Genomic DNA, 18,610 nt, shown 5'->3' with positions numbered 1-18,610 from the left:
TGGTCACTTGATTGAGTGAAAATGTTCTGTTTGGACTCATGTCTCTGATGTTGGAATGATTTCAAGAATTCGATTTATTTTAGGCCTACCCCAAAGCCATATTATTTGGGGCGCTGAGTTTACCCACAGAAAAACTTTTTGCAAACCAGGGCATTGAAAATCATAAAAAAGACAGAGAAATACATGAAATACTTTATTTAATGAAGTAACAAAAATCTTGCAAAATTATAGTTCTCTCATAGACAAAATACTGTAATTGTATTAACATCACATCAATATACTGAAAAGTAGCATCTATACATTCATCATCATCATCATACATCATACATAGCCCTGAACGTTTGGTGTCACACTTTGAGTAATTTGGATGGGAAGAAAACACCAAGTCCAATTTTTTTATTTTCTATAAAACACACAGAACAGACATTATCGGTATGCAAATGCAAAAGTTGTTCATTTGTAAATAAGCTCAAACAAAGCTATTTTTAGTCCAATATTGTATTTCAATATCATGCCACTATGGCATCTACTGTATTTAGAATAACAAATACACAAAATAACTGAATGTGGAATGTGATAATATATATTATATATATAGTCCATTTATATCTGCTTACATTCTGAAGTTGATCTCTTTACTGATCTAGAGATGACTGCGATTACCACTGTATGAACACATTTTATCTAACAGTGAGCCCCTGGGTTGTATCCACTAGAAACCAAACGGAAGCAAACGGGGAGGGACTAACTGAATTTGTCCAATAAGAAACACTAGTGATATGTTATGACTCCCTATGACTCATTGCAAAAAATGTCAGTAAAAAAAACAACGTTTTAAACAGTTTGCACAAATGAATACACTCCTGACATATAACTTCAAAAGGCCTCCTGCATCATGATCTGTAGTTTCTCCAGGTCAGCAGATTCAGGCACTGTAAATCTCTTGCTGAAATACTGCATTTCTATCTTCCCCGACTGCGTTGCCAGTGATATTCCTGAATAGGTGTTCTGCTTTGCAGGGTCACCAAAAACAGACATGGCTGTTACCCTGAGGAGAAAGAAACAGAAAAATGAATCAGGCATCATGAACATGTATTATTGATGTGAGATTTTTTTTTAAACACCTTCCCCCAATCACTAACTGGGGGATACATCACTCATATTCCATCCAGTTAAAATCCAATTATCTGCATTCTGCTCTTCATTAGTTATGCAGTAGTTATACAAATGACACCTGCACTTTGTTGTTTCCATACTAATCCGTTGTTATTTACACAGAACCCTCCGCATGCTTTCATTTTTTGTCTTGGGCCATCGTCTGACAAACATTGAAATACATAATTCAATGATTTTGTAATTGAGAGTTTATTTTTTTTTATTTTTAAGAAGAGTCATTAATAATTACCTGTCAGCATCAATCTTTTCAGTGATCACAGGCTCAAAGTCTTTCTCCAGCAGGTCCCATATGTGAAGGTAGGAGGCAGCATCCAGAACACAGAAGACTGTTGGCCTGGTCTGGGCCCACTGTACTGACACCACCGGCTGCCCTGCTGTACTGCTGGTCCACTCCATCAGAGGCTGCTCACTCAGCACTGTGTGTAGTCTAACACTGCCATCCCCACAGCCCACCTGGAACGCAGAGAAGCGCACACACAGTTCATACGTAAAATATTCACATACACACGAACATGCACAAACACACACAACATGAATCTCAGATACATCAATCTCAACAGCACTGATCTCACCAGGAAAATGGGTTCGCCGAAGGGAGAAAAGTCGATGGAGGTGACATCAACGGGTCTGAATCCAACCACCTGAGGCCTGTAGAACTTTGGAGGAGCCTTTAACCCGTGACTGGTCCCATGGTTCACAAGACCCTATGAACAACACACATTGCACAATACATACCATACGACACAGTGTGACATACTGGATGGATGCGTCTCAAATGGCACACTATTCCCTATACAGTGCACTACTTTTTGAAAGAATTCGAGACGCATCCACAACGTTGGTCATATCCAGGATGTCTAAAATGGCAAACAGTGAAACAGAGAGAGAAGATGACAAACATTGATTTGATACTGCTCACCATATTTGTGCCAATGAAAAAATGGTTGGAATCAGAAGGCAGAAATTTTAACAGCAGTGTCTGTAACAGTGTTGTTTTCTTAGCGTCTCGCGTCGAAGACCTGGAGAGAGAGAGAGAAAGAGACAGACTGAAATAAATACCCAGTCGTGTCAGTAGGTCACGAGATTCCAGGCAAAAAAAACACACGACATCAGCTGCACGTTAACAGATACATATTTGACCACTGAATCATGTCAGTCTTGTCAGCCGACAACAACAACTGTCCGTACGACATGTAAAAACAAGCTTGTTGTGTACCGCGGGGGCCCACGTCGTGGGTATTTTTGGCCCGCTGACTGGCAGTGATGAATTAAATATCTATCCGTCTCACCTCTCGCTGGTGGTGAGGACTGTGGAACTGTGGAGCAGTTTCACTTTACCCCCAGGCCGGAGCCCTGCAAGAGAAACAGCCAGGGTGAATTGAGTGGGAGAAAAAAAATAAACATTGAAAGTAATGGAGGAAACATGTTAAACGTGACTGACTCACCCAGGTCTGTGTGCGAGCCGGCGTCGTTGGCTTTAGGGAGCTCCAGTACCACCTGTGGGACAGAGATGGTAACAACAGCATTGCAGAAAGACACTTTAATAATGATCCTTCTGTGCAGTTGGTAAACAGACCAAACGCATAATTCAAGATGACCAGTTGTACAGTTAGTGTATAAGCAGTTATAGTGGTGATGCAAAAGCATGGGGCGGCGTTGTAGCATACTAAAGACACTTACCCATAGATTCAGAACCCCATTTCCATCAAGAGAAGCCAACTGGAATGACAATCCTGATGACTCTAAGTTTGAAATTAAAGGAAGACTTTAGCTCACCATAAAAAAATGCTACTATAATTGTGTGTTTCTCGTAGACTATGTCCCAATTATCTTTCCTTACTTCCAAAGTGTGCACTTGTTTACTTCCCTTGACAGATTTAAAAGAAAATAGCTGGTATAAGAAATATGCTGAAAACTCCAACTAGCCCCTGCCTGCACCAATCCAAGGCTTTTAGACTTGTGGAAAGTAGTAAACGAGTGCCAACTCCAGGAAAAATAAGATATCATTGGGAGGCACACCAAGTCTAGTTGGAGTACCTTCGTCAGAAGCCAAAAGGGGAAGCTCTGGCCTCAGGCCCTCAGCCACGGTGGCAGGGACGGCCTCCACAGAGCTCACTGAGGACATGTGGCCCGACGCTGCCAGCACGGCATCTGATGACAGGGTGACAGAGGAGGTGACATTAACAGCCATCATTAACCTACTCAAAAACAGGAGACGACACTCCTGGAAACTAGGAGTTGATACGCATCTCTCTCAGTTCAAGAAGATATTCTTAGAGTACATATGAAAGTGTAGATGAAGTATTTTCATATGGGTGTCAGCCAAATCAAAATGCCTGCCTTGATGTATATCTTACATGCAATACAACAATAAACAGGAAGAGATGAGTAGTCCCGGTGCAAAAAACCCCTGAAACTTTTCATAAAAGCATGAAACTTGGAAAAAAACGGAGCCAGAGGAAAAATCTTTTGATCGCTGACCTGTGGAGAAGGTTGGGTGGCGAAGAGTCCAGTCGTTCTCCCCTATTCTTAAAGTGTAATGGGCACTGGCGTGCTCCCTCAAGTCCCACAAGACTACAGAACCCACGGACGTGCCCGCAAACACCAGCGTGGCTTTACCAGGGCTGAAGCAGCAGCAGTGCACCTGAAGGGTAAAAACAGAGAGTTGCAGTCTTGTTTCCTCTAATGCTGATGCCAACCAGAAACACATGGGTAGTGTAGCCTTTCAAACACATCCTCGTTGATAACGCCCATCAAATCCTAAATCAGAGCTTCAAATAGGGTTCTCAGATTTCCCAGAAATCCTGGTTGCAGTTTCCTGCTTATTTCGGGAATCTTCCAAAAGGGATTTCTGGAAAACCTGGGAATTTTGGGAAAGTTAGCAGAATTTTGCAACCCCATCTAAAACGACTCTCTGAGTTGCAGTGGTTTAGTGGCACCTCGGACTCGTAGACAAGAATCTTCTGTGGGCGGGAGGGCTCCCAGATGTTCCAGATACAGATGATGGTCTTGCTGTCGAGGCGCACGGCGCTGGGCTTGGCTGAGGGGCTGTGCACGGACAGCATGGTCTGCCTCTGCACCTGGGAGAATTGAACCAGGCTGATCTGACGACCTGCAAGCAGGGACAACAGCAGGACTGAGACAAACTAGCTCATATACAAACATGGCAAAAATAGCATTGGTTGTTATGGGTGCTGCCTTTGGGAACACGGGCCACAGACCTTCAGTTCAGGACAGTGGCAAGACCCAAGTTGTTGATTGATAGTGCATGGCATGAGCTAATTAAGGACTGTTCTACACTGCAATGACAGCAATGTGAATGGCTGAACATAAAGTACGGACATTATTTGGGTGTCAGGTAACTTGCCATATAGAAATGGAAGCTTGGTATTGAGCTGTAAACACCCGTCGCTGAAAGAGAGAGTGTCTGCTTGAGTCCTCAGCTTCTTCAGTGATTGCTTCTCAGCCCTATCATCTTCCAACAGTACCGCAACCACCTAATAACAGCAAAACAGAGAGCACAAAGCACTAGTAACGGCAAGAAGAGGGAAAATTTGCAATATAGCTACGACAAAATGGTTACTTTGATTCTAAGAAAAATGTAGTATCATAGGCTATACCTGTGAAGCTGAGCGCAGAAATGTTGCTAGGCGCTGTGAATCGATGCTCAGTTTGGTCACAGATTCATCAGACGCCTCGTGGGAAAGTTTAGGACCTGTTGCAACGTGGGAATAAAACACATTCCAAATGGCAGCACATTCCCTACATAGTGCACTACTTGCTCTGGTCAACCGCAGTGCCCTATAAAGGGAGTAGGGTACTATTTCGGATGTAGTCATAGATTTGATAGAATACAGACCACAGTGCACGTTTCCTCACCTCCACAGCCTACGTTCCTCTCCGCAGGATGCTGTGTCCACTTCTCGCTCATCTCGATCTCCTCCGTTTGAATGTCGCGATCAGTATTGTCCTCGTTGCACTGGACGTAAGCCTGGAAAGTGAGGATGCATTGGGTTTATCACATTTATATGAATAAAAAGACAAGCAAGCTTACTGTCACAATGATGTCATTAACGATCAGACCAGGGTTCAGATACTATTTTAAATCTTTCAAATACTTTTAGAGTTTACGCTAGCCTGTCTGGTGTACCAGACGGGTGGCGTTTGCACTATTTGCCAGTATTCTATTGGTTCCTTTGCGCCAGGCAAGCTCAATTAAGCCCAAATAAAGTATTTGAAATGATTTTGAATAGTATTTGTACCCAGGTCTGTTAAGCATTTACAAACCTGTTTAGTGTTTGTTGTTCCAAAGTTTTTGATGTACATGTCATATTCATTGACAGGGGGCAGATCCAGGAGGGAGAAGGTGATGGAGTAGTCCAGGTCGATCAGGCGAAGCAGCTCTGTACTGCGTTTCCTGGGGTGGGCCCATATCACATACACAGAGTAGGAGATATTATATAGCAGGTTTAGGAAACAAGGAAACACAACAGATATCTCACTCTCCAACCAAGGCGCATGAATTGAGGAGCAAATTGAAATTAAGGGGAAATTCAGCAACTCTTGGCGGACAGTGGAAGTTGATAAAAGTGCTTCTTTAACAGTAAAGAACAAATATACAGTGGGGCAAAAAAGTATTTAGTCAGCCACCAATTGTGCAAGTTCTCCCACTTAAAAAGATGAGAGATGCCTGTAATTTTCATCATAGGTACACTTCAACTATGACAGACAAAATGAGAAAGAAAAATCCAGAAAATCACATTGTAGGATTTTTTATGAATTTATTTGCATATTATGGTGGAAAATAAGTATTTGGTCACCTACAAACAAGCAAGATTTCTGGCTCTCACAGACCTGTAACTTCTTCTTTAAGAGGCTCCTCTGTCCTCCACTCGTTACCTGTATTAATGGCACCTGTTTGAACTTGTTATCAGTATAAAAGACACCTGTCCACAACCTCAAACAGTCACACTCCAAACTCCACTATGGCCAAGACCAAAGAGCTGTCAAAGGACACCAGAAACAAAATTGTAGACCTGCACCAGGCTGGGAAGACTGAATCTGCAATAGGTAAGCAGCTTGGTTTGAAGAAATCAACTGTGGGAGCAATTATTAGGAAATGGAAGACATACAAGACCACTGATAATCTCCCTCGATCTGGGGCTCCACGCAAGATCTCACCCCGTGGGGTCAAAATGATCACAAGAACGGTGAGCAAAAATCCCAGAACCACACGGGGGGACCTAGTGAATGACCTGCAGAGAGCTGGGACCAAAGTAACAAAGCCTACCATCAGTAACACACTACGCCGCCAGGGACTCAAATCCTGCAGTGCCAGACGTGTCCCCCTGCTTAAGCCAGTACATGTCCAGGCCCGTCTGAAGTTTGCTAGAGAGCATTTGGATAATCCAGAAGAAGATTGGGAGAATGTCATATGGTCAGATGAAACCAAAATAGAACTTTTTGGTAAAAACTCAACTCGTCGTTTTGGAGGACAAAGAATGCTGAGTTGCATCCAAAGAACACCATACCTACTGTGAAGCATGGGGGTGGAAACATCATGCTTTGGGGCTGTTTTTCTGCAAAGGGACCAGGACGACTGATCCGTGTAAAGGAAAGAATGAATGGGGCCATGTATCGTGAGATTTTGAGTGAAAACCTCCTTCCATCAGCAAGGGCATTGAAGATGAAACGTGGCTGGGTCTTTCAGCATGACAATGATCCCAAACACACCGCCCGGGCAACGAAGGAGTGGCTTCGTAAGAAGCATTTCAAGGTCCTGGAGTGGCCTAGCCAGTCTTCAGATCTCAACCCCATAGAAAATCTTTGGAGGGAGTTGAAAGTCCGTGTTGCCCAGCAACAGCCCCAAAACATCACTGCTCTAGAGGAGATCTGCATGGAGGAATGGGCCAAAATACCAGCAACAGTGTGTGAAAACCTTGTGAAGTCTTACAGAAAACATTTGACCTCTGTCATTGCCAACAAAGGGTATATAACAAAGTATTGAGATAAACTTTTGTTATTGACCAAATACTTATTTTCCACCATAATTTGCAAATAAATTCATAAAAAATCCTACAATGTGATTTTCTGTATTTTCTTTTCTCATTTTGTCTGTCATAGTTGAAGTGTACCTATGATGAAAATTACAGGCATCTCTCATCTTTTTAAGTGGGAGAACTTGCACAATTGGTGGCTGACTAAATACTTTTTTGCCCCACTGTAGCTGCGATCAGCAATGAACAGGGTTCACAGGATGACAGAAAGGACACAAGATCAAAAGCAAGCACTCCATCCTGTAGGAGCCATCTTCCTTTATGTGCAATCAGTGAAAGCATTACTATGTTTATCTCTCAATACCACATTGATGACGCAAGTGAAGTTTAGTCTAGTGCTGTAGCTTGGTCATCTTTCAATACAGCAGGTAGTCATTATTAAAAGTCATTACCTCATGTATTGAGTTTATTTACCAATTCTCGGGTCAAATCTGTTTGTGTAAATGGTTTAAATCTCAGTTGCTACACTCGACACTAGCGTAACAAAATACTGCAATACACTCTCACAGCTGTAATACGCTGAATAAAATATCCACTTTTCACTACGTTCAGACCAAATAACAGGGCAACAATATGCGATTATACAGATATACTCATCACGATATTTCACATTGTTTGTCCAGATCATTTAAATCTAACATTCATTTGCATGAAACAAAGTCCACTTGATCAATATTTATTGCTCTAGTATCCTATGTTGCCACTGGTGCCAATGACATCTATAGTGCCACTAACTGGTCTGGTGCAGCCATCTAAGGTTGCAGTGGCTTTATATTCACACAGTTTCTAAAGGACATATACATAAGCTGTGCATTCCATATTTCATGGCCCCTTGCCCATCTGTTCAGTTCTTATAGCCCTGGTGTGACATAGTGCCATCTAGCGGTGTACTGTGGTCGACATTGAATGTGGAAACTAATCCTTCATTGAATTCATTGAGTCTATATACCAAATCTGGAGTCAATCTGACTCATGGTTCATGAGGAGAAGATGAATGCAGATGATTTTGAGCATTAGTGTTACATATGCAAATATTATTATTTTTTTTTTTAATAGTTTCCTTGTTCTTGCGGTTCATCTTATGGACGTCCAAGTTGATAGGCCATTGTGGAGTTTGATTTACAGTGGTTTAAATGGACACCTAGGATTTTTGATATAACTCCGCCATTTTTTCACCAATCCCTTAGCTTAATATATATATTTTTTTAAATTGCAACCCTACCATGTAAAAAATGTTATGTAATCAAAGGTCAATGTTTACTTTTTTTAAAATCAGTCTGACAGTACTTTTGACAGTATTTCAATATGAAGAAATGATGGTTTGAAGTGACTAAAATGCATCAGAAAGGTAATAGGAAGTTCAGAAGATCATCAGGCAATAATTTTGTATGATATTCTGTGTAGAAAAGAACATCATTATTGATGATGTTCTTTCGTCCCCAGTCTGATTTAGTGCCTGGTCTGGTCCACTCTGTTCTAAAGCCTGCCGGGCTTCAGGGAAACAGAAGACACATACGTGAGAGTCTTATCTTTCAGTGATGAGGTCATAATATGTTGTAGCTTAAACTGTTCAAAAGATTGAGCCACATTTGTAGGAAGAAAACAGAAACCACAACTGTTTTTTAAATTTGATTTCAGATTTTCTCTCAACTTAATTTTCAAATCAGGCAACCCCACATGGGGTCGTGTCCAATGTTCCCTCTGATATTTTTCTGCTGAGTGCAAACCTGAACCTTGTGAAATCTCTGTGCGACTTCCGAGACACGTTTACTGTGAACACTGAGGCTGTAAGGCTTTAATTTATTGTTTTAACAGTGGCCAATCAGGCTACTGTGGCTATTTGATCATAATGTCGGCCTACCATAAAAAACAATAATGAAAATGCATCACATAACATTTTAACATGGAAATAGCAGTTCTATCGTTCGGCCTACAGTAGCAGCCAATGTGTGGTGTTTCAATGTAGATCTCCATTCCATGAGACTTTTGAAAAAAAAAAGCAGGGTTTGACATTGACCTGTTAATCTACTTGTCTTTCAGACAAGGAGGTGACTGAACGTTTTGTTTTGTTGTGTTGTTTGATGCAAAAACCACTTTACAAAATAAAATGCATTTATTATTCCCATACAATTCTTACAGAGAATCAGACAAATTATTCTACCCTCTGCCTATTAGGTACTTAGCTTATTCAAGCCTGTCTCAAAATACACAACTGCCCCTTTAAGACATAAAAGAAAGCGCTTTACCTGATTCCCTTTTCAAAGATGGCTAGATGCATGTACACGTTTTGTGCTCTTGTAGGAAGCAATCACTCGCACATTGCTGACTACAAATTAGCTATAACTGGACTAATATCTCACTAACTAGCAAAGAATATGAACAAATGTGCACACGTGGCTATCCGCAGCTCAAGTTTTGATCTCAAAACAAGGCTAACAATCCAGCTCATAGTAAATGACACAAATCCATATATGGAAACGGTCAATTTGCATATAGGCCTACTGCAGCTCTGATTGGTTATGGCGCACCGGTATGTGTAGAGTATGAGCCTGAGTCGTGCCTGTCAATGCAATAGAATCCTACTCTAATGCGCTCTCTTGCATAGTTAGTTTTGCATACTAAGTCTTCTTGCATAGTTCGTTTTGTTTCGGGATGTTGCATTGAAAGTGGCTAATATTGCGTTGACTCGATCACAATTCCCACAGTAAAGGGAAATGTTGATAGTGTTAACTAATGGGAGCTGCGTGCCAGTGTACAGTTTAGAGGGAACATTGGTTGTGACCCTTAGCTTTCAAGTTTCTAAGTCAAACTGGGGTGACGGATATAAGGGTTTAAGTGAGACTGCTTATAGCAGTGCCACCTATAGGCCAATCGGTGCCATTATTTTTGATGAAGTTACTCATGGCCTCTAGTTTCTGTGTGGCAAATAATAAAAAAGTTACCAATCTATATTTGAGATATTTGACCATGTAAAGTGGAAATAAATCTATCAATTCAGAGAATAACAATAGGTTTCAAAGCTTCACTGTGAGCCCCTAATAAACTTCCACTGTCCTCCAAGCGTTGCTGAATTTACTCTTCACATCAGTTGACTCACAGGGTTTAAAGTAGGCCTTTGAATCTATCAATTTTAACTGCATTTCCCTCTCTTTAAATATTTATCACACTCACAGATAGTTCCATTAGACTTACTTCTGTTTGCTGGCAACCTTTTTGCTGACCTCACGATGCTTCGCAGCGACAAAGTCCATGAACCTCCCGTGCTGTGAAACTTTACTTTGAGGCGTTTCAGAATCTATGGCCAAGAAATGTTTTCGTTATTCAAACAGGCTTTGTAAAATTTGTCCTAAAAGACAGTCCTAAATAATAAACAAGTCTTTATTGTTCATACCAGGGTCGTATCAACCAAACGGGCTGAAACGGGGAGCGACCTACCAGAATGATCCAATAAGATACAATTTTTGGGGGTTTTCCATTCGAAAACGTTTTGCTATGGTATGCACTCTTGATTACGACCGAGTAGTGTTGAGCATTTACCATACCTCTTGACCTTTTGGGTCTGTCGTCCTCCTCTGTGCTTAGCCTGGGCTGGGCAGAGCCCACTCTCTCGTTCTCCTCATCCATGGCTCTCTGAATGGCCTCGATCTCCTCCCTCCTCTGTGAACTAATTTCCTCCCTCTCTTCTCTCTCTTCATGGCTGCGTGTCTGCTTTTCATCCTCTCCCTCGCTGTCATCCACATCCTCAAAATCCTCCTCATAATCCTTTGGAGAAAAAAAAATACATTTTCAGTTGCTCTTATAATGAATGGTGTTGTAACAACTAGTAACACGTGTAACTGCCATCTCAATGCTGCTTGTCAGTGCTTGAATACATTTAATCACTCACCATTTTCTGGAAAAGTAATCCATTTAGAGCATGCGTGATATATAATGAAACAAAAGAAAAAAACTGAAATACAAATGAGTTACTAAGAAAATTCACCCTCTATAGGCTTTGACTCTTCTCACCTCAAAGTCCTCTTCATAGTCCTGAGCTTCATCATAGTCACGGTCCTCAGCCGGAGCCTCCGCGATTTCCACCTACAGATGCAGTTCATTTCAGATGCAATTATTTTCAGATGCAATTCATTTCAGTCAATAGCTTGTATTTAACATATCTAATTTCATGTGAGACCTGCGGTGCATTCAGTTTGGTTCAACATTTGCTACGTTGCGGTTTGTACTTAATGACACGTTTACCAAAAACGGTGTTCACCGTTCGTCCTTTGAAGTACGTTTGCTCTTTTGGTGTGTGTGGCCTTGTCAATATGGGTGTGACCATTTGAAATCACAAAACGTGTGCAGCACACCATACACAATCACCCTCTGAGCCACCATAATCGCAACGTTCTTCAACTGAACGCACCCCTATTAGTTAAATACATAGACAAATATACAGAGCATTTTCAGAAATAGTAAATCCATGTGAATGTTACCATGCAACAAGCTGGAGCATGGGTGCATTCGGAAAGTATTCAGACCCCTTGACTGTTTCCACATGTTGTTACGTTACAGCCTTATTATAAAACTGATAATACACTTTCTTTACCCCCAACAATCTACACACAATATCCTATAATGACAAAGTGAAAACAGATTTTTTTTTTTTTGCAAATGTATTAAAAATAAAAAACTGAAATAGCTTATTATGAGACTCTAAATTGAGCTCAGGTGCATCCTGTTTCCATTGATCATCCTTGAGATGTTTCAACAACTTGAATGGAGTCCACCTGTGGTAAATCCAGTTGATTGGACATGATTTGGAAAGGCACAAACCGGTCTATATAAGGTCCCACAGTTGACACTGCATGTCAAAGCAAAAACCAAGCCATGAAGTCGAAGGAATTGTCCGTAGTGCTCCGAGACAGGATTGTGTCGAGGCACAGATCTGGGAAAGGGTACCAAAACATTTCTGCAGCATTGAAGGTCCCCAAGAACACAGTGACCTCAATCATTTTTTAAATGTAACCTTTATTTAACTAGGGAAGTCTGTTAAGAACAAATTCTTATTTACAATGACGGCCTACCCCGGACGACACTGGGCCAATTATGCGTGATACAGCCTGGAATCAAACTAGGGACTGTAGTGACGCCTCTTACACTGAGATGCAGTGCCTTAGACCGCTGCGCCACTCGGGAGCCAGCTTGGATTTTTAAACGGAAGAAATTTGGAACCACCAAGAATCTTCCTAGAGCTGGCCACCTGGCCAAACTGAGCAATCAGGGGAGAAGGGCCTTGGTCAGGGAAGTGGCCAAGAACCAGATGGTCACTCTGACAGAGCTCCAGAGTTCCTCTGTGGAGATGGGAGAACCTTCCAGAAGGACAACCATCTCTGCAGCACTCCACCAATCAGGTCTTTATGATAGACTGGCCAGATGGAAGCCACTCCTCAGTAAAAGGAAAATGACAGCCAGCTTGGAGTTTGCCAAAAGGCACCTAAAGGACTCTCAGACCATGAGAAACAAGATTCTCTGGTCTGATGAAACCAAGATTGAACGCTTTGCCCTGAATGCCAAGCGTCACGTCTGGAAGAAACCTGGCACCATCCCTACGGTGAAGCATGGTGGTGACAGCATAATGCTGTGGGGATGTTTTTCAGCGGCAGAGAGTCTAGTCAGGATCTAGGGAAAGATGAACGGAGAAAAGTATAGAGAGATTCTTGATGAAAACCTGCTCCAGAGCACTCAGGACCTCAGCCAAGCACACAGCCAAGACAACGCAGGAATGGTTTTAGGACAAGTCTCTGAATGTCCTTGAGTGGCCCAGCCAGAGCCCGGACTTGAACCCGATCGAACATCTATGGAGAGACCTGAAAATAGCTGTGCAGCAACCCTCTCCATCCAACCGGACAGAGCTTGAGAGGATCTGCAGAGAAGAATGGGAGAAACTCCCCAAATACAGATGTACCAAGCTTGTAGCGTCATATCCAAGAAGACTCGAGGCTGTAATCGCTGCCAAAGGTGCTTCAACAAAGTACTGAGTAAAAGGTCTCGATACTTATGTAAATGTGATAGTCCAGGTTTATTTTTTTTATAAATTTGCAAAAATTTATAAAAAACAGTGTTTGCTTTATGGGATATTGTGTGTAGATTTGAGAAGAAAAAAAAATATTTCATCCATTTTAGAATAAGGCTGAAGCTTGTAAGTCAAGGGACCTGAATAGTTTCCAAATGCACTGCATGTGAAGGCAAGCAAAGCAATGAAGCCATCAACAAAAGGTGCCACTGCAAACATTTGCCAATAAATGAAAGAGAAATATTAGAACAGATTGGATAATACTGTGGGGCCATGTTAACATAAGCAAGCATTTAAAAGGTAAATGGGTTCTCACACACCAAATGCATATCAGCCAATGAAAATCGGCGATATACATGCATGTGACGCTAAATCGTAGCTGGTCCCATCAGATAACACGTTAGCCCTATGCTAACCTCAACAGGTGGTACTGATTATATCCTGGCACAACTTCTTCAGCCTATGAAAGATCTTAATATATCTTTATATCCACCAACCAATGGCATTTCTTAAAATAGGTCAACCCTGGCCACTGGAGGGATATTTTAAACCTACAAATTCAAGGTTTACTTGATCTGTTGGTCTGTAACAAAATGTTGTGTGCCAATATTGCACTGATGCGTCCTTGACTAGGCTACTACTAATGTTAAACAACATTTTCGCTTCACGGTGGCACATACTGCTAAAGCGGTTGACTCGCAATCGATAGTGCATTTAACTGTGGGTTTGAATAGAGCCCCCCTCGCAGCAAGTATTTTTGTTGAGGAAAAAAACTGTCCACTGCCGGTCCTTGATGCTTGCCGACCCTTGCCAAAATCTGAGACAATTACGTGGAAGGTACCTTACACAGAAAGTAATTTGACCAGTCAGTCAAATACATGTGAGAGTTGCTTTGATGATCAGAACATGCTGTTGGACTTATGTACGTTAACAACACTTCCATCCATGAACAAGTGTTGGAACACGTCCAACTACTTCAATGATTATAATTGGCTGATGCACTTATAATCATAATCAGTGCCACCTGTTGAAGTTAGCATAGGGCTAACTTTTAACATGCTATCTGATTTGACGAGCTACAATTTAGCGTTGGGTCATATGCAAGTAAATCAACACTTTTCATTGGCTGATACGCATTCTGTGTGTGAGAACCCATTGAACTTTAAATGCTTGCTTATGTTCGCAAGTATGGACCCTGTATATCTATAGACAAGGCTTGTCAACTTATCTGGTTTTAGATGTACTGAAACATACAAAATTCCTCAGTCAAGTTTGACAGTCCCCAATTCAAAATGCAACGCTCTTGGTCTGAATTGGGTGTGTGTTAAGCAGCTATGGTCCAAAACAAATAGCCATGCTCTATTCTCATGCTAGCAGACGTATTGACGGTAGATAGATATGGCCATAAGAAAAAACCCATCATGAAAAGATGTCTTACGGGCTCCTCTGTGTCACTTAATAGTTTCTGACTAGACCTCCACGCTGACTCAGATCGCATCACTACTTCCTGGCTCACACAGGGGAAACACACAGGAAAAAAAGAGCCATGAAAACACATATATTATATATGAGGAACATCTATTGAAAAGGGAGAGGGACTGTTTATCACTTGTTGATTTCTCCATATTCCCTTTTCCTATATTATTTTATTCCTTTTTAATGATGTAAACTGTGTTGTAAAATGCACTTTGAATAAACTATTGACTTTATGACACTAACCTTAGTTTTAACAGGCTCTGTCTTATCCTTGTGAACTCTAAGGTCTGAGGATGATGATGATTTCTTGGTGCTGGTCCGTTCTGTGGGATCCCTCTCAGGACCTGCTTCTTCTCTGTGCCTCCTCTCTCTATGTTTATCCCTCTTTCCCTCCCTCTCTCTGTCCGGCCCCTTCCGTTCCCTGTGCACTCGCTCACGCTCCACTTCTCTGGATTCACCGTCATGTCTCCGACTTTCACCTGTATCCTGTAACAAAAATATACCCCAGGATGTGAGCCAGGGTGTAGGGTGAAGTTGTCCCTGGATTCTGCTCATACATTTACATCTTGGATCAGTTTTACATTTGAACCACTAACGGTTAAGAAGGTTAGGATTGAGGGAGGTGATGCTGATCCTAGATCTGTACCTAGGGGAAACTTCAGCCCAGAGTGTAAGCCAGCGGAACCAGTCAGACCATTGGGGTGTTGATACCTTGTATTTCATTTGGGGAATAAAGAACATGTTAAGGACAATATCAAAGATGCTTACGTATTGTGCTCTCTCTTTGTGTCTCCTTTCTCTCTCCTCCTTTTCTTTTCTATGTTGCTCCCTGTATTCTGAAATAAAAATAAAAACGTATTGACATACGATGATTAGTGAGGTAGTAAGATGTTGACATATTTTTCACCTGGATTACTGTACCTCTTTCCTCCTTTTGTCCTGAATGCTCTTTGTCCGTGTGTCTTTCTTTTCTTTCCTTGTCTTTCTGCGATCTGTCCTTGTAGCGTTCACTCTCTTTCAGATACTCCCTCTCCTTATGTCTATCTCTCTTCTCACGATCATGCTCTCTATCCCTGTCTCTCCCTCCCTCCGCCCTCTCCTCATTTCTCTTTCTATCTCTGTCAGACCTTCGCTCCCTGTCCCTCTCACCTGTTTCACTCTCCTTGTTTTTCTCCTTCTCTTTATCCCTGTCGCTCTTCCTCAGCTCATCTCTTTCCCTCTCCCTTGTCCTCTCTGTATCCCTTTCTCTGGCCTTTACCCTCTCCCTATCCCTGTTTTCTTTTTCTTCTCTATCATGTATTTTGTCCCGACTGTCTCTGTCCCCATTCCTGTACTTAACATTCTCTGTGCCTTTAATAACCCTATCTTGCTCTCTGCTCTTTTCTTTGTCTCTCTCCCCCTTTTCGCCTGTCCTGTCTCTCGAGCCGTCTTTCCTTCTGTCTTGATGCCTGTCCTTGTCTGTATCTCTGGGTTTTGTTCTCTCTTGGGTCCCATCTCTCTCTCTGTTCTTCTCTCTCTCCCTTCTGGCCTCCCTCTCTGGGTCTCTGTGGCGTCGCTCGACTGACTCCCCCGTCCTGTGGCTTCTCTCATCATCTCTCCTCCTGCTGCTGCTAGAGTCTTCATTGTGTCCTCCACCCTGACAACAAGACACATTATTCATTGCACATGATACAATCGAGACAAGCTTATCATAAAACATTTTGCTACACTTGTCACGTTACTGAATTTACCCTTATGTGCCTCCTAAGGTCATCTGATTTCCATGTATCTTCCTTTGTTATTTTCTAAATAATAGACAAGGAATACATCATTATTCTCACTGACAATGCGCACAGCAATAACCAAGACTGACTTTGCTGCAAAGAATATTGATGCATAGCTATAAATGTAGCTAGCTAATTATCAATTGGTTTGATAACCAATCAACTAACTAGTCTTGCTTGTAGATTGTTCTCTAGCAATATAGCTAGCTAACGTTACTAAGTTAGTTAGATAGCTAGCTAAAGCAGGTTATTCCTGGCTGGACTAACTAACGTTGGCGTTAGCTGCCTAGCAAGCTACTACTACTGTACGGGTGAGATGTAGCTAGTTAGCTAAATTAGCTAGCCTAACGTTACCTATCTCTACATTTGCACGCATATATGTGTAAAATTGTTATGTATTTAGTCACCATTTTACCTTATCTGTAGGCATGTTATCGCCTGTCTCTTCCTCATGAAATATTCAACTTATATCAGAAATAAAGCTTACGAATTTGTGTTGACATTATTCAGCGACTTGACACCAGATTTCGATTGCGCAAGCGCACTTGACTGAAACTAAGGTAAGTGCGTCATGTTCTCTTGACAACAGGATTTTCAACCGATCGAAGAGCTCTCTGGACGCAAAGAACGAATCACCATGGATACACAGTCCAAATATATCAATAGCAGATACATCTATTTATCATGGCAAGTCCAGACCCTACTCTACAATGACTAAATTCCATTATATTGGCAGGTCTGTGTAATGCCATATAATCATCATGCAGATTAAAACAAATTAAAAACTGCATGAATATGCTTTATTTAGTGTAGCCCGGATGCTAGTCAGTTTCTGCTCTTATGAAATTGTCTAGCCCAAACAAAGCAAAGGCCAGCAAATGGCGTTATTGATCTGGTATTTATGGTTTCATTTTACCGTCCAAACGCATTGTATGCAGCCGGCAATACACTCATATCCCCGTGGACCGGTTCGTACCTAAAAGATTATCCATTCAGGATGCAAAGTCGTCGATTTCCTACTTAACAAGATTTAATGACGAGAAGGCAGAAAAATATATATAAAAAATATAAATGTGTATATTTTATTTTTGGGGATTAATCACATTATTTATTATTTTGTTGTTTTATTTGTATTATTATTATATATATATATATTTTTTTCCCCAACAATAATTACAATATCACACATCAATACAGCGTACCTTGCTAGTGGCTAATGCTACTTCCTGATGTTGAGGCCTACTGCCAGGGGTAAACAACAGACTGCTGCAACCTAATTGGCTGAACGCGATACGCGTCCTTGACTAGCTTTCAGCGGCATTAACCACTCTAGCATGGTGATGTTTCATAAAGCAAGTACGCATATTTTCCCCGTTTTTTCCCCCATTAAATCTAGTTAAGGAGGAAAGCGATGCATTTGTAGCCTGACTGAATAATGTGTTAGGTACGAACCGGTCCAGGGGAACACCAGTGTCTCGCGTGCTGCAAACAATGCGTTTGGACGGTAAAATGGACAATACTCACTATTGACATCTTTCGGCCTGTGGGCTATGAATTGTCATGCCAAACTGTTGGCAACATGGCTCAACAAATCTGATATATATATAAAAAAAAACGTGTATTTATATATATATACACAAAAAGAATAATATATTAACTTGTATTTATTCAGGGTAGCCCAATTGAGACCAGGGTATCATTCCCAATGGTGCCCTGAGTAGCCTACAAACATTTTATCACGAACAGGTAGCTACATAAACATTAAAAATAAAACCAGAATAATAAAAATAACCACAAGGCACAACCTCAACGCCATAATTTCAACAAATAAACCACTACAATCAATCGAAACAATTGCAGTCCCCAATAAATTAATTCAATACCAGAGTCCTAAACTGCCCTAGTGGCACCAGGGAATCAAGATGTAAGGAATTTTGTAGGTTATTCCTACAATGGGGGACACTAAAACTAAAGGAGGATTTACCTAAATTGCTTGAGACCAGAGGGACCTCCAGAGCTAACCAATCCTGCGAGCGGGTTTGGTAGATCATTCTTTATTCGTTAGCAACGAATTTAGGTAAATT

At 41.5% G+C, this 18,610-nt stretch overlaps 1 protein-coding gene across 3 annotated transcripts; it reads right to left on the bottom strand.

The window, feature by feature from the left end:
* Positions 1-180: 180 nt before the first annotated feature.
* On the bottom strand, positions 181-17,079 carry dync2i1 (dynein 2 intermediate chain 1). Of its 3 annotated transcripts, XM_038997904.1 has the most exons (23): positions 16,942-17,079; positions 16,494-16,547; positions 15,685-16,399; positions 15,532-15,599; positions 15,007-15,249; positions 14,726-14,794; positions 11,241-11,312; positions 10,775-10,994; positions 10,425-10,527; positions 5,464-5,593; positions 5,056-5,167; positions 4,797-4,891; positions 4,544-4,673; positions 4,116-4,288; positions 3,658-3,820; positions 3,214-3,327; positions 2,857-2,918; positions 2,622-2,673; positions 2,466-2,529; positions 2,096-2,195; positions 1,749-1,880; positions 1,406-1,629; positions 181-1,048 (listed from the first exon to the last, which is right to left on the bottom strand). In XM_038997904.1, the coding sequence occupies exons 1-23, from the start codon at positions 16,954-16,956 to the stop codon at positions 877-879; spliced, it is 3,282 nt and encodes a 1,093-aa protein (XP_038853832.1). In that variant the 5' UTR covers positions 16,957-17,079; the 3' UTR covers positions 181-876. The 3 variants fall into 3 exon arrangements, with proteins under 3 accessions (XP_038853832.1, XP_038853835.1, XP_038853833.1); XM_038997907.1 differs by lacking the exon at positions 14,726-14,794; XM_038997905.1 differs by lacking the exon at positions 16,494-16,547.
* Between the last annotated feature and the right edge of the window lie 1,531 nt (positions 17,080-18,610).

Source organism: Salvelinus namaycush, chromosome 7 (genome assembly GCF_016432855.1).
Source record: "Salvelinus namaycush isolate Seneca chromosome 7, SaNama_1.0, whole genome shotgun sequence".
NCBI lineage: Eukaryota > Metazoa > Chordata > Actinopteri > Salmoniformes > Salmonidae > Salvelinus > Salvelinus namaycush.
This window is presented reverse-complemented; position numbering and strand designations above follow the sequence as displayed.